A 15180-nucleotide genomic window follows, 5' to 3' on the forward strand; every position below is an offset into this window, starting at 1 on the left:
GCTGCCAAGCCGTATGCATCCGCGAGTATACGAAAACGAAACTCAATTTGTAGCCGCGGGATATGGCGGTTTATGGTGGCGGCGCGCGTACCTGGCTGGTGCTCGAACTGTCTTTAGCTCCAGTTTCTGGTGTTTGCGATGACAAGTTAGCGCTCACTGACGGCGTAAAATCACTCTTGCAACTGGAGTGAGACTGAAGAGTTTGTAACATTTGGTAAAGCTGCATGCCACCGCGGCTTCATGACAGGTTCCCAACCACGCGACTCAACCGGCATACATAACTCGTTGCTTCCCCCTCATTTCCGCAGGTGCTTGGCCCTGGCTCGTTTGGAACACTGCTGCTGATGGTGAACCTTAGGGACCGCGGAAGTATCCTTCAGCCTGTGATATATGCAACAGTAGCAGTCAAGACTCTCGGAACGATGGCCGTGCGCGCAAGCGCCCATTCTTCAACATGCACAATCTTTCTTCGAACGCCAATTACCAGTGCACCTCGTGTATGATGTCCTGTCTCTGCGCATTCGTATCGATAGCTTTAGCACAGATAACTGCCATCGTGCGTGCTAGCAAACCCCGCGTGGCATGAACGGCCGGGAATACCTAAAGCACTATGGCAGGAATGGCAGATCTGAGGCGGTATATATTGCCTGTAGCGCATGCAGTGTATTAGTTGCGAAAATACTGAACGCGAACAATTAAAAAAATTGCGTAATGTATATGAAAAGAGATATGTATGAGAACAGCATCCGGCTACATGACAGCATACTGGCACTGCCAGCTGTGAGGTTCCGTACTTCACAGAATTTTTATTTGTTGACACAAAAATTATCTATATTCAGCCCTTTTCCCCACAAAATTCTGAGAACCCATAAACCTCCCTGCATATACATATACAGATGTAGCGCTTGAATAAGTACCTTGTGAACCGTAATTATTAGTAGTAAAACACGCCAAGAAATATCACAGAATTTATGCAATGTTTCGGTCAACAGTATAATCACTAAATTTCTAATGGGGATTCCTGTTCAATTGCACACGTCTCTTCCGTATAGTCGTAGCTTTAGCACTACTACTACTTGCAGCCTGCAGCTTCTTAACAATGCCTAGTGGCTTAACTTACCAAATAATGTATTCATGCAAAAGTGTCAAGTTCACATTTAGTTGTACAAAACAGCATTTTGTCTTTTCACCTATGCAGACTATGAAAACTTAAAACTGACTGACTCTAAGTTAAGCCCGTGCACTGACAATGATCGATGATGTGCTGTCTTGTTCACTGGCATCATTTTAACATTTACTCCACATTTATTCCCTTCACTCCAAAATTATGGCCTGAAATTTCCAGAAGAAGGGAACGTTCCTTGCATGGAACATCACTAACTACCAGTAAAAAAACGTCAGTCTACCAGCTCTTCTTTATGACACACTTTAAGCTCATTGGCTGTCTTTGCAGTACAAGTACGATCAGGGTATGAGTCGTACAATTCCCTGTTATATCGAAAAAATTCCCTTCACTCCAAAATTATGGCCTGAAATTTCCAGAAAAAGGGAACGTTCCTTGCATGGAACATCACTAACTACCATTAAAAAAACGTCGGTCTACCAGCTCTTCTTTATGACACACTTTAAGCTCATTAGCTGTCTTTGCAGTACAGGTACGATCACGGTGGCCATAAGATGCACATGACACATCTTAAGATGTTATCACTTTCATTAGTGTTAATAATTCTGCAGATTTATCTCTTAGTGCATGTTTGCAGACGTGGTGCCTAAAGGGGATTGGTTGGTTAATTGGATTTTCTACACACATCAAAATGTTCAGGTGTGACGGCTAGGGTGGCACGCAAACAGTACCCGATAAGTCCTTTGCATCCATGACACACTCGTCTTATACTCCATTTCAGACATCAGGTGTAACGCTGTGGAGGCCAGAGAAACTTTTTGCTGTGGCTGAGTCCACACTTAGAAATAGTTCAGGGTTCTTGATCACAATTGTGCAAAACTGCTGTTTATATAGGATCAGTATTGGATAGAGAGAGTGTTAATCCTTAGAAACAAACAAAACTCGGTATACGGCTACTAATGCATTGTTTTAGGTCAATTAGTTTTTCATTGCTTTTCTTTCTGGGTGTGTATCTGCAGCACGTTGCGGTGGCCGCATGCTCGCGTGAGCAAACAGCTTTAATGCGCAGTGAAGCATTGGCGGAATGCACGGAGTGATAAATTTTCGTTGCCAAACCTTTTGCCCACCTTCCACAGTGTTGCACCTGATGTCTGAACGGAGTTTATGTAGTGCAACGATGGGACAAAAAAGACAACACCCATGTGTTGTCATTCTTGTCCCGTCATTTAGCGCTGTTCCAAAAGTTGTGTTAGGTCTTGTGCTCTCAAGTGTCATTGTGGCCTGTTTGAAGTTTGCGTAGCTGTGCACGCTTTTGAAAGTCACTAAACTGCATTCACATCATAATGCACTTTCCCTCCTTCCTTGCAGCGTTAGCTGCTCCAGGAAAGGAAGACAAGGAGGCACGGGGATGCAGTAATCTCTAGCCGCTACAAAGTCACCTTAAGGCACTATGTTTACATTAGCCATTAGTGATAGCAGTGTTTATGCATTATTTGCAGTGGACAAACTCTTTCCCTATTGTGTGCACGAAGCACACTGCATGGCGTATTGAGCGCTCAGTTCAACGATGGGTTTCAAACCCGTGTGTGTGGTTTTTGTCGCATATTCGTTATTATTCTGCATTTTGTCTTGTTTCCGAGTCTACTATAGTCGCCGATGGGTCAGGAATGCAGCACTGACTGTCTGTCAAAGAAAGCAGCTATGCCTGCAGCTGTAAATGATCTTGTGTTGTTCCTCCTCGCATTCCTTCTTTATTCCCACATTTGCCTTGCTTAAGTTTTGCTGTGTCAGAAGCCTTTTTACTCAGGGCAACAAAGGGTTGTTTGTTCATGAAGTACAGAAAATGTCCATGTCCATAAGTGTCCTCTGTGGAGATATGCCCCAGTAGCCCAGTGAATATGGTGTTGCTCAGCTGAGCTCAAGTCCACAGATTCGGTCTCCGCAGTGACTGCATTTTGATGGGGGTGAAGTGCAAAAACGAATTGTGCACTTAGATTTAGATGCATATCGTAAAACCTCAGGTGGTCAAAATTAATCCGAAGTACCCCACTACGTGTTGCTTCATATTCAGATCAGGGTTCTGACATGTACATACTCAGAATTTTAATAATCTGTGGGGACTTGCAGTCTTCCATTCACCTTCCTGGCTCTTCCATGTGCCTTAGTGCCCTCACTTGTGGGGGTGAATGGCAAGGAGGTAGATGGGCATTTCCTACAACAATCATTTTGTAAACGTGGTGCCTGGTGCATGATAGTGTGCGTGCATGTTTGTGTTGCGAGATGTTTTCTTTATCACCATCCTTGCTGGTCTTCTTTGTCCCCACATGCACTAACAGCCGAGATCCTTCTATTATTGGTACTTGTTTTTATCAAGTCATTTTATCTAGTGGTTGCTAGATAATGATTTCGTTTGCACTTTTTCAGGTCCACACGATGATGGTGTACAGAGGATGGTAGAGAGAAAGTGAAGCCCAATATTTAGGAACTGCACAAGCGTATGCATTTGGACTGGTCTATTCATGACTTGAGCAGAAACAGTGCAGAAGAACAGGATATAGAAAGGTACAGACAATGATGCTGCTGCCTGTCCCTTGTGTTTAAGTCCTGTTTTTCTTGTGCTGTTCCTGCTCAAGTCCTGATATTTAAGAGGCCTAGCTTTACTAAACTTCGTCAAAATGCAATGAAATTTTTGTCAATCTCTAACAGACTGTTCGATAATTGAATTGAGTAGCTATCACTGAGTAGTGATTTAACATTTATTGATGTTCTTGACAAGTCGGCCTTAGTGTCTGGAATGTCTGAAAATGCTTTCTTACAGTAGGGTAGAAGCAGCTTAAGCTCTAATATTTCATTTCGGCTTGACTTGGGTTGACTCAGTTTTGAATGTACTTCATGGTTACAGAGTTTGAACTCTGTTTTTGCTTATTGCAAGCTTTTTCTCATCAGCTAAAATTTCTGTAATAGCAGCAGCTCTTAAAGCAAGGCGTGGCTCATCAGAAATGTTGGTGTTTGATAAATTTGAAATCAAAGGTGCCTCTAGTAATAACTTTGAGTTCATAATCAGCTATAGGTTAATGGCTTTTGGGGGGCTTTTCATTGATAAAATTTTACTGTTTAACAGTTTGTAACCTAATTTTGATCATACCTATGTTATGTAAACAGACAAAAGCTTTATTTGTACATGTGTTAAGCCATTTATTGATCGTTTTGGCGTTAAGAATGATCATTGAAATGTATGCCTTAATTATGCTTGACATTGTAATCCTGCTGTACTGTTATGTCATTTGAGAACACTTAGTCAGCTACAGGAATGTTGTGCTTTTTCATTTGCGCGTAATTTTCCTTTCTATAAATATGTTTCATCTACAACTACAACATAGCCACACAGAGCAAGGTTTTAATAGAAATTGGTCACATGGCACTATATGCTAAATTCTTATCCTACAGAGAAAGGTGGATTTAATGCCACATACAGAAAATAAACCTAGATCTCTGCATTCATTTCTTACAGAGTCGCACACAACAAATAGTTGTTTTATACCTAAATCCGGCATGTTTTGTGCAGTCCTGTGCGAAATACACCAAATTTGGTGCAATTGTACGGGGAGCCAAAGTCAGTGCTTCGATACTCTGATGCACCTCTTACCTAGCACAGTGCGAGTTTATTGCAAGTGCTTGCAGGAACATTGCTGTGCAAATGAAGAGAGATATGTGTGAGCATTACAAAATGCTAAGCGGAAATAAGTATGCAGAGCATGCCCAGAGTGTTGCACTCAGGACTTGTTACAGTATTGACTTCCCTGTAATGTGATAACTGTGGTTAGTATCTACTAATTTGGTAGTCTGTCAGCTGTTTGGAGGACATTGAGAAAAGGAGGAGGCCAAGTCGGTGACTCCCGTCTTAAACGTTTTTTCACGTTAGCGCATAAGTAAACAGCACTGTACATTTCATGTGCCTTGGGTGCCTTGCCTTTTTCGTCTTGCAGAGATGTGGAAGTAGTCGTCAGGCCTTCAATTGTAAATAGAGAAGCTCAAAAGCAGTCCGTCTGGCTCTTGGTAAAAAAAAAAGATTACATTCTTACTGCATTAAACTGTATTCTTTTTATACATAGACGTCAATGCTATAAAGGCTAGAGAGACTTCTCTCACAGCTCGCATTCGCTAAAAAAAAATTTGGCTGCATGTTGCACTAACACATGAAAGCGAAAGCCTGCTGCACACGTGGTCACTGGTAATGCATTAAGTTATATTATTGGAGGGGTCAGACTTCTTGCAAGACATAACAAGCCGCTGTGTGAAATAAATGTATGGCCTTGTAGATTAACGACACAAGCGAACACCTAATGCTTTACCTAAAGGTTCTTTCGTTCCCTTCTTTTTTTTCGTTCCTTCTTTTTTACTTTGTTCTCTTTCATTTCTTCATTTATATTTAGCCTTTGCATCTTTGCTTGCTTATGCGGATATGATCCAGTCCTGGTGATATTTTTTGCGTCACTGGACCAGACGCTGCCTTTTTCGGGTATGAGCCATTGCAACAAGCCACTTAGGTTTTCGCCTTAAAATAGTGCATCACACATGTGAAAGATGTAGGCATAAGTCATGTAATTTGACTTAACGTTATGTCTCATACTCGTATGTTGCAAAATAATGCGCAGTTGTCACGTGGAAGGTGTTGGAGATCTGAACGTATTTATCACTTAACCAGCTAAGTGACATATTTTTATGAACAGTGGCCACAACGCACCGCTTGCTTGTGACCAGAACATAGCATGTTGCATACTGGAAGGACAGGGGTACACATAATTCAGGTTTTGATATGGCCCAACATCCACAAGTTGTTGTAACTTGTGAAGTAGTGAATTCGTAGCAAGTGTTGCGACTTAAAAAAAAAAAAAAACTGCGATGTGAAATGTGGGAAGCGAGACTTGTACGACCATACTAGTTGCATCGCTTTGGCAATTACTTCTCGGGGGGGGGGTCACAAACACTCACTGATAGGTTATGTACCACGGTTTCCTGTCCTCCTTTTAGGACATTGTTTCGGAATGCTGCGTGAAGACGAAATACTACAGTTATCCCCAAAAAGTACATTTGATCCTAAATCCTCCCGTGTTTCGTTTCTTTTCCCACGTTGTACTCACTTGTATTCCTGTTTCTGTGCCTTTCTTTTTCTTCCAGCACTATCAGCCAAGACAGATGCCCGACTTTCCATGTGTGACCAGCAAACACAGTCTCTCCCCGTGTTTGTAAGTGGCTGCACGATCCACTGCAACATGTGCAGCTTCTCCACAGCGCAGGTGGGAACCATGGAGCAGCACCAGCTCACGCACACAGGGGAACGACCTTTTGTGTGCAACTACTGCCCTCGCACATTTGCACGCTGCTACGACCTCAAGATGCATGTGCGCATCCACACAGATGAGCGACCCTACTCGTGCCCTATCTGCCCGTCGACGTTTCACCAGAAGTCGAACCTGCAGCGCCACATGGTGTCCCACACAGACGAACGACCCTACAAGTGTAAGCGCTGCACACGGTCATACCGCAGCTCTTCGGCACTCGACTACCACGTGAAACGGTGCACGGTTCCCATGGAGATGCCACCTGCGTGAATGCCTGCCTTGGCATGCACGTGTGCATGTGATTTCCTGTGCTCACCTTAAAAATGACGGTAGTATACGAACTGGCCACAGTGCACAAGGACACCTCTGAAGGCTGAGATTCTACAGGAGCCGAAACTAACTGACATCGTTTGATACAACAGTTCACGTCCGTGTGTGCAGTCCATCCTGTGGCAGCCTGCGCAGTGATGTGCACCTTAAAGTGGCTGCAGTTGCCAAGGCCAACTTTAAAAGTTGATAGGCAGCACAAGTCAGAGACAAGTGTACCCGAGGCTGCACAGCTCACAGTCGTTTAATTTTGGTTGAGAAATCGCCACAGTAAAAGCGCGCTTTAGAATGCACACAGGACAGCACGTAGGCGCAGCCAAGTGCAAAACTTGTAATGGTAGTCATGAAGATAGCAAGTTCCTCTGTGATGTACGTGTGCCGCCTTTGAGTAATTCACTTTGGTGCTGTGCACATTTCCGATTCTATTATGATGCATGTGGTCAGTCAATTGCAAAAGAAACTTTTTATTTTGTTTTAATTGGCCTGTTCTCTAAGACGCTGGGAAAAGCAGTGCATGCATATTCTAGTAAACACTTGCAGTGATCGTGAAACAACTCCTTCTTGACCATTTCACACAGAAAAGTAACCTTGACTACGGCGGATCAGGCGCAGTCGACTTTTACTGCACTGCGTAGTCAAGTTAAAGAAACTTCTCTACCCATTGCCATTTGGCTCAGTGCACGACAGTAGAGCGGAATATGCTTTCAAGCATAGTACAGTGCTAAGCACAGTGCAGTTCTATCAATTGATTCATAGTACAAGCACAAGGTGGAAATGCAGAAAACATTTTCCCGTGAGCCTCAGTCACACAACAATAAAGACTGGGTGTCGCAGTTGTCACTAGGTCAAGATTTGTCAAACTCGTTCATTTTGCTGCTAAACATTGTGCAGATTTGCTACACACATCTGCAGATGGAAAATGTTTGCTCATGCTGCTTTATTAGTGATGGAACTCATCACGTACAGTTCACTTACAGCAGCAACAAGGAAATTTGTAAACAAAATTTGATGTCTGGTATAACAGTGCTAATTGGAAATCGCAGGGAGAGGCCTTCGTTCTGCAGTAGACGTAAAATAGGCTGATGATAGAAGTAGTGCTAAACCTTGCAGTGCTCAAATGCAGTTCCACATCAAGGACAGTGAAAATAACCTGTTCACCCTCGTTTCTAGCCATGGAGAGTACATTTGTAAAATAAATGTTATTTGAGTTCAAACTTAATTAGTATACTTGTTAATTGGTTTGCTGAAGTGTGTCCAACTGGGGTATAATTTGTTCCTGCATGTCAAAAGCACTACTACATGCTATGTGTTTCTTTGGGCTTACATCAAAAGTTTGAAGCATCAAATATGGTGTAGCATATACATTAGACGCCACTTGAATGGGACTTAATGGTACAGAAAAAGAGTGTTCCATCTATCAGAAGTTCCGTTTATGTGAAGGATGCAAAAATCAAGGAAAATATTTATTTCAAAGGCGTCGAGTGTTTTAATTTCAGCGCGGTGAAAAAAAAAAGTTTTTGTACTCTGCTAGGAATAGCACCATTTCTTTCGCACAAAGCATTTGTTCACGTGCTCTTGCTTTTTGACTGTCGCCGTCACAATGCACCCAGGAATGCAAAAAATAGAACAACACGAGTGCCGCGGAACAGCTGCTAATGCCACAACCGTGCAACTGGCCGATATGTTGGAATTTGACTATTTGGCATCAGCATTTGACATGTTTGTCAACCTACTCCCATTTCATATGAAGTATGACAGCCGATGAGGTAGGTGCACTTTCAGTTCCAGTTCCGTTTAACTGGAATTCACTAAAAGAAGCGTAGCGTTGTTCCCATGGGTGGCCAACCAAAGTTGATGCCCTCGTCCCGTTTATCTGGGATTACCATTTAAGAGAGTTTCATTTATCCGGCGTGCACTGTACAATACTTTGGGCAGTACAGGCTTAAAGCATGAAGACTAAACTACATTTGTATGAAGCTGGCCAAGGGCTTAAAGAATGGCATTGGGAAATATTTTTTGCACAAACAAAGAATTAAGGCATCGTATCAGAACCACGGAGTTGCCAGCTACCGAGTGAATCAAAGAAAAAGAGGGAGATTAAAATTCCATGTTGGCACTGTTTTATTATTGGTGTCGCAAGTGGCCGCACATCAGTTTTGGTGCACGGTGCACCAAAATAGTGATGACAGAATAAGCAGGGAGAAATGTACGGAGGTTAACCATAAAGGTAACCAAATGGCTACCATATTCAAAAGAAAGGAGGATGTGACAGAAATATTCCCTTAGCACACGCATGCACAAGCAAAGTGTGAGCAACAGCAATTGCAAAGGTTAGTTGATCTCTCAATACACTTGTTGGCTTCAGAGACTTCTGCACCATTTAACGGTGAAGTTTGTATCCTAAGATCTTGACAATCTGGCACATCTGCTTTCATGGAGTAGAAACGCAATAAAGCCAGTTTTATGGCTCTGTAGAGTTTAGATGCATCTTTTGCTAACTCCGAACCTCAACATCAGTCTACAGGTGCAATGGCACATCGCACTTGACTTGCTTAGTGACGTGTGATTTTTAAAGTTTTAGTTGCTTCTTAACAAGGCATCTGTGAACGAAGTATTAATTCAAACCAACTAGCCCGCCAACATGTTTTAACTAAATTAACAAGCACAGTGTCGTATGCGCACAGGTAAACATGAACACATTTCGCTTGATGAGCGTGGAAACTGTCAAAATGCTGGAGTGAGGAATGGCGGCAGCAGCAAGCAAATTGACCTTTGTGCATATCTCGCTTTTACACATCCGAAACGTCAAATGCACAGCGGATACGAAGCTACAAGCACTCTGCAAACATCGCAGATCAGTTTGAAGATGAGGAGTCTGCAAACTTGCGACACAAATGTCTTGCGTACACTTAACCATGGAAGACGGTCAAAACATTCCAATTTTGAGAAATTTTTTTTTCTGTAACCACTCATCTAGGCACTAACAGAGGCACAGTGGTGGTTGTGTCATCATTGGCCTATTTAAGTCCACATGCCAGGGTAAAGGCCTCTCCTAGTCACTTCCAGTTACCTCACCCCACTGTATGCATGCTCGTCACACCACAGTGCTTGCCATAGGAGGTGTTTGCTATACACACCCACTAAACAACATTCCTTCCTGTTCACTTCAACCACAATGTGTGTTTGCTCCCTAAACCTTGCTGCCACTTTCCAGCCAGTATCTCTAAATGCAACAAAATGCAACAGGCTCCGTGCAAAATTTGACGTTTTAGATATGAGTGGATATGTCGTGAAAAGCTCCCCAAATAGATGTTATGTCGCCAACCAAGATGGCTCCTATGCATGACTTCCGAGATGCAACAGCACCCGTGATGTGCTGTTGATCTTGGTGATGTACCGGGATTTGAGTCATACCTACTAACTACCAGCTGCATGCATTCTTATTTAGGAGCTACTTCAAGGTGCTTAATAAGAAAATGTAGGAATTGCCATCAGTGCAGCATTGCCAAGAGAGGGAACTTGTAGATAAAACACACAGAGCACAGGCTGAGATCTCTAGCCTGCCATTTTGCTCAGAGGGAGGAAATGAGAAAAAAAGAGAGCAATGAGGAGTGATGATGATGATAGACAGTAGGATACAATTGTATACATGTTCATGTTCAAAGCGCTCATTCACGGCCTTTCACCTAAGCCTCTGTTAATTAAAAATGGTAAGTGAGCCTATTGGCTGCAAGATCGACAGAGTCGCCACCTGGTGGGTACTAGCTGAAGAATAGTGCGGATTGCACCCTGTGTCGTCTGCTAGCACTGCATGTTTACATGTGCGTATATGGTGCGCATATCTTTAAAGGCTGTTTCTTCTGTGGTTTCAGCACAGTTGAAAATGTTGGTCAGCATTTTTTGACAATGTACAGAAGCATTAAGCCTTGCACAATTATTGTCTTTGCAATGTTGTAAGATCAGCAACTGCCCGTGTCGAGCACACAATGTGTTACCATCACATCTTCCATTCACCACAATCATATCACTTTTATTCTTGCTTCATGTTTCGAGTACATCCCAAAGAGCATTTTAACTTGTCTGAAAAAAAAAAAATGAGGTGGTTGCAGTGAGACTTGAATACTGTGGTTTTTAGTGACTGGTCACCAATGTGTGGATCACTCCGTAATCTCTGTGATACCATCAAAACATGCGAGGTGGCATGAACATTACTGAGCAGTAAAATAAATTTTAAGCAAGCACTCGTACTATATTGCATCATACACTTTGTATTACGATAACTGCATTATGATAATTGCAATGATTGCATGACTCGTACAGTGGTTAACAGCCTTGATCAGCTATACTCGATATTTTCTTTTAATGTGTGGTTCTCATGCCATTACTGTGAATTCATTTTGCCTCGCAAGTAAATTGTCGGCTTTTCTACACTGCTTTGCTGCTACAAAACGACAGCTCAGATGTGGTATATAGTATATCAAGACCATGTGTGACGCAACAGTCTGTAGATGCAGGAGGTCATAATACTGAGTTGAAGGAAGACTATTATAATTTCCTTCTGCTCCTCAGCATGGCATTTTTATCTTGACAGAAGATGGTGGCAATTATCAGCTGAAATAAAACAACTTAATGATTTTATCTCCTCAAATCATTACAGCTTTGTCTCATCACTGTCATGCGCTTAACCAATGCAAGGGCAGCTTTGGATTTCATTGACATGTTTTTAGTGTATGTGTGATAAAAATAATCTCGTCTGAAGCAACTTGGTGATCCTACTGACATAATGTCACTCAGAGTGGCCTAGCTTGTTCATCTGAACTCGTTACTGGTTTGTGATTCACAGCAAAACAATAAAACAAAAGAAACTGAGATGAATGCATACAACTGGTGATGTAGAGTGCGTATAACCTTGCTACTGTATCTTCGTTGCACAGGGACACAGACTTTTTAGAGTAAATGCAAGATTCACAGGGAATGAAGTATCATTTAAGTTGCGCAACAATAGTAACACTGGGTTAATAGCGAGTGGAACGCAACCGAAACATGCACAGAAAGGTACAAAGTGCCAAAACAGAGACTCTGTGGCTGGGCGCCAGTCCCGTATTGAATGACAGTTGAAGCTTCTTTCAAGTAAACAGAAACATTGTGTGCCTTTCGCACAAAAATGTGGCGTTAGAGGGCAATATGTGAACAGTTCACTGCTGTCAGCGCATTTCATTACCAGAAAATAAGGCCCCATCGTCCACAGTGAAGCACCGCCAGGTACATCTCAATGTGTGCTACCGACTTCCTATTTATGCTAATGTGACGATAGTACTGCCACTCGTAGCTCACTCTCGTGGCGAATGTGGCTCACTTCATTGATATATAAGAGAGCCTATATGGCTCGCTTCAATGAAATGACCAGCTAAAGACCAAGTAACACCTCACTCAATGGCCTGTTGTTAATTGGCACAAAGAGGCCCACCGTTTACAGCCATATTTTGGACAGTCAACAAGTACGTGCTGCACTATCTTAGGTACATCACACATATGAAAGACTCGCAAGACTGCATGTTGGATGAGAAGCAAATATCACGTAAAAGAAATACAACGTTTAAGCATGTAAAGGAGGCTCACATGGCTGTGTTGAATGTCACACAGCATTCGAAATGCCCTATGGGGATCAAGCTTACAAAAAAACATTTGTGGACTTTTTTTTTGTCTAATGAAGTGCTGTGACTTTTCACATAGTCTTGGTAAGAAAAGAATAACAGTCTGGCTTCTACAAGTATGCTGTTATTTTAAGTCTCTCATTGCTGTTGCATCAGCAGATCATTCCTGAGCAGTTTGCAATGTCCATGGATGCACTGGTATACAATACTGTGTTCTTTTCTTTCAGCAACAGTGAGGAATTCCACAACGTCTTGGGCCAGAAAATATGAAGTTTTTCCTCACGACAGATTAAAGTATATTTGCAGTGCTGGTCTTGGGTTGCATAATGTGGTCAAAGTCTGAAGGAGCTCGTAAGAAATGTTCCCAACAGTAGCACTGCTGTGTGTTGGGTGTAACAATTTAGCTCCAACTAAATATAATAACATTTAAGCCAAAGTAGACAAGGACAAAAGACACCACAGTATGCTAAGTTCAACAGTTTATTTTGAGGAAATTGCCCATGCTTTTATATACGAAGCATGACAGCATTACTTCCCGTTTGTATGTCATATATCACTCTTCCCCTCCCCCCCCACCCCTAAAAAAGGCCGTATCTTTATCAAGCAGGTTGACAAACGCAGTGCTAACACAACTTTCACCTTTACACATGATAACTTGTGCTTCTACAATTTCACCAACATTCTTCTCTGGCAAGAATGATGCAATAATTTAACAACGGAGCGCAGCCACATTTCTGATGGTGCACAGACGAATGACCCATCAGGGCAGTTTTTTACATTTAAAGTATGCTCTCTTAAGTGGTCATTAAGACATTGTCCCATCAGTCTTATATATTTTTACCACAGGAAAATGGCAATTGATACACCACTGCCTCATCATGATCAATAAAACGGTTTCTACGTCTCTTGGAACAACCAGACAGTTTTACTGCATAGGTTTGCCAACTGACACACCTTGCTAAGTTTATCTGGTGCAGAAAAAACCACTCTTGCATTCAACCACCTAGCAAAGAGACACTAAAGGCAAATACGAAGTCTATGTGGATTGTTTAAATACCATTCCATAAACCTTGTAACGCTTGTTTCGTACCAAGAAAAGACATAGTATAAGAGAAAATTGCATCTGAAGGGCCCGAATACCTTTATCGCATTTCAAATCGCTCGCCAGCGAACCGAGGGAGTGGCGACGTTGCATACACCATTGCCACCCTTTGCTGCCGTCAGTGAGTAAAACGGCGCCTGACCGACAGCGATACCGAGCCAAGACAGAGCAGCGGATTCGCCACTGCAGCTAGTAACGTAGACCGTTCGGGCATCCCGCGTCATCACATGGAAGTTGAATTCTTCGCTATGAGAAGTTGGCGCAAGTTTCGCAAGCCAGCAAAACCAGCACAACACTATGCGATAGCTACTGAAACGCAAAAGCGTGGACCAGTAATCAGCTACCTTGCTGCAGACAATCATTAAGACTTTCTTTAGGCTTGTAGAGACCTTACGGTGGCACCACTTTTTTATGGTATTGCTTAGACACAATTTGGCAATGCTTCTTTTAACCATTTTTGACTGGGCATGTTGGATATATCAGCCTAGAGCCAATAAGCCCTTATTACCTTATAATACCATCCATCAACTCCAGTTTTAGTTTTAAAAAGGTCGAGAGCATAAAAAAAAAATCACCGACAATTACAATACACCCTCAGGTGAATCTTGAGCACAGCTGTCTAGGTGTGTTGAATCCGCGATATATTGTGGCAAAGAATTTGATTCTGAATGACAGGGTGCTCTCAGCAGCAGCACTCAGTCTCTGCTAGGGCAGCTCATTTAGCAGCAGCAATATATACGAAGCATTTCCACCGGTTGTGTCACTTATTGTTCAGAAAGAAAGCATGAACACAGGAACCCGTGGCTTGCACGGAGCACATTCTCTAGCGGCAGCGGCACTACAGGTACAAGTAGAACGTGCAGAGTGGGTTCGAAGCCCATGCCAACAGTTTCCGCACTCGCCGCATGCCGGGTCACCACTGGCACTCTACTTTTCTCCTCACCCTTTTTCCATAACCTCCTCGGCTCCCTGTAACGTGGTTCTCATAAACCCTCCTCTCCACTTTCCTCTTCACACCTATTCACTGTCGCTGCTTTTTTATCCCGCGCTGTGTGCCGCGCTCACACTCATCTTTCGCTGTGCTAGTTCGCTCGATTACTAGCTCGCTGCATGATCGGGCACCTAAGAGCTGCACTCTAAAATGTGTGTGTGTGTGTGTGTGTGTGACACATAACAAAATAAACCTTCGAAACATTTCCACATGTACGATCACAGCAGTGCATTGGGTAATTTCTTTTCCCGCCTCTTCCTCAAATCAAGCAGCCAGATGTATTCGAGTTTGTCTGCCCCCTCAAGGTCAAATTAAGTGAAGTCACTGTACTAAATTCTGCTATATTCTCTATTGCTCACTGCATGAGTTGCCTTAAGGAGACCCCACATTCGGCAGCACATTGGGAGTGACTTGTCGTGTGTGTGTCGCCTCGTGTCTCTTCAGGTTAGACTCGTCGGCGCAAGACATTGGGCAGAAACGACAGTGATATGGCTTCTCGCCTGTGTGTGTTCGAATATGGCGCAATACACTCTGTTTCTGGGTGAATGCCATGGGGCAGAGATGGCAGCGGAATGGTTTCTCGCCGGTGTGGACACGCACATGTTTGTCCAGGTCAAACTTCTGCTTGAACACCTTGCCAC

The 15180-nt window shown here is 42.9% G+C and overlaps 1 protein-coding gene and 1 long non-coding RNA gene across 2 annotated transcripts; both read left to right on the forward strand.

The window, feature by feature from the left end:
• Positions 1-60: 60 nt before the first annotated feature.
• LOC139046669 (uncharacterized) lies at positions 61-3541 on the forward strand. Its single transcript, XR_010567607.1, has 3 exons — positions 61-214; positions 309-497; positions 2492-3541. It is a non-coding gene; the product is annotated as an uncharacterized lncRNA (long non-coding RNA).
• A 75-nt stretch (positions 3542-3616) lies between these two features.
• Positions 3617-7346, forward strand: LOC135912322 (adult enhancer factor 1-like). Its single transcript, XM_065444729.1, has 3 exons — positions 3617-3685; positions 5557-5642; positions 6302-7346. The coding sequence occupies exons 1-3, from the start codon at positions 3621-3623 to the stop codon at positions 6733-6735; spliced, it is 585 nt and encodes a 194-aa protein (XP_065300801.1). The 5' UTR covers positions 3617-3620; the 3' UTR covers positions 6736-7346.
• Positions 7347-15180: the final 7834 nt, after the last annotated feature.

Source organism: Dermacentor albipictus, chromosome 6, assembly GCF_038994185.2.
Source record: "Dermacentor albipictus isolate Rhodes 1998 colony chromosome 6, USDA_Dalb.pri_finalv2, whole genome shotgun sequence".
NCBI lineage: Eukaryota > Metazoa > Arthropoda > Arachnida > Ixodida > Ixodidae > Dermacentor > Dermacentor albipictus.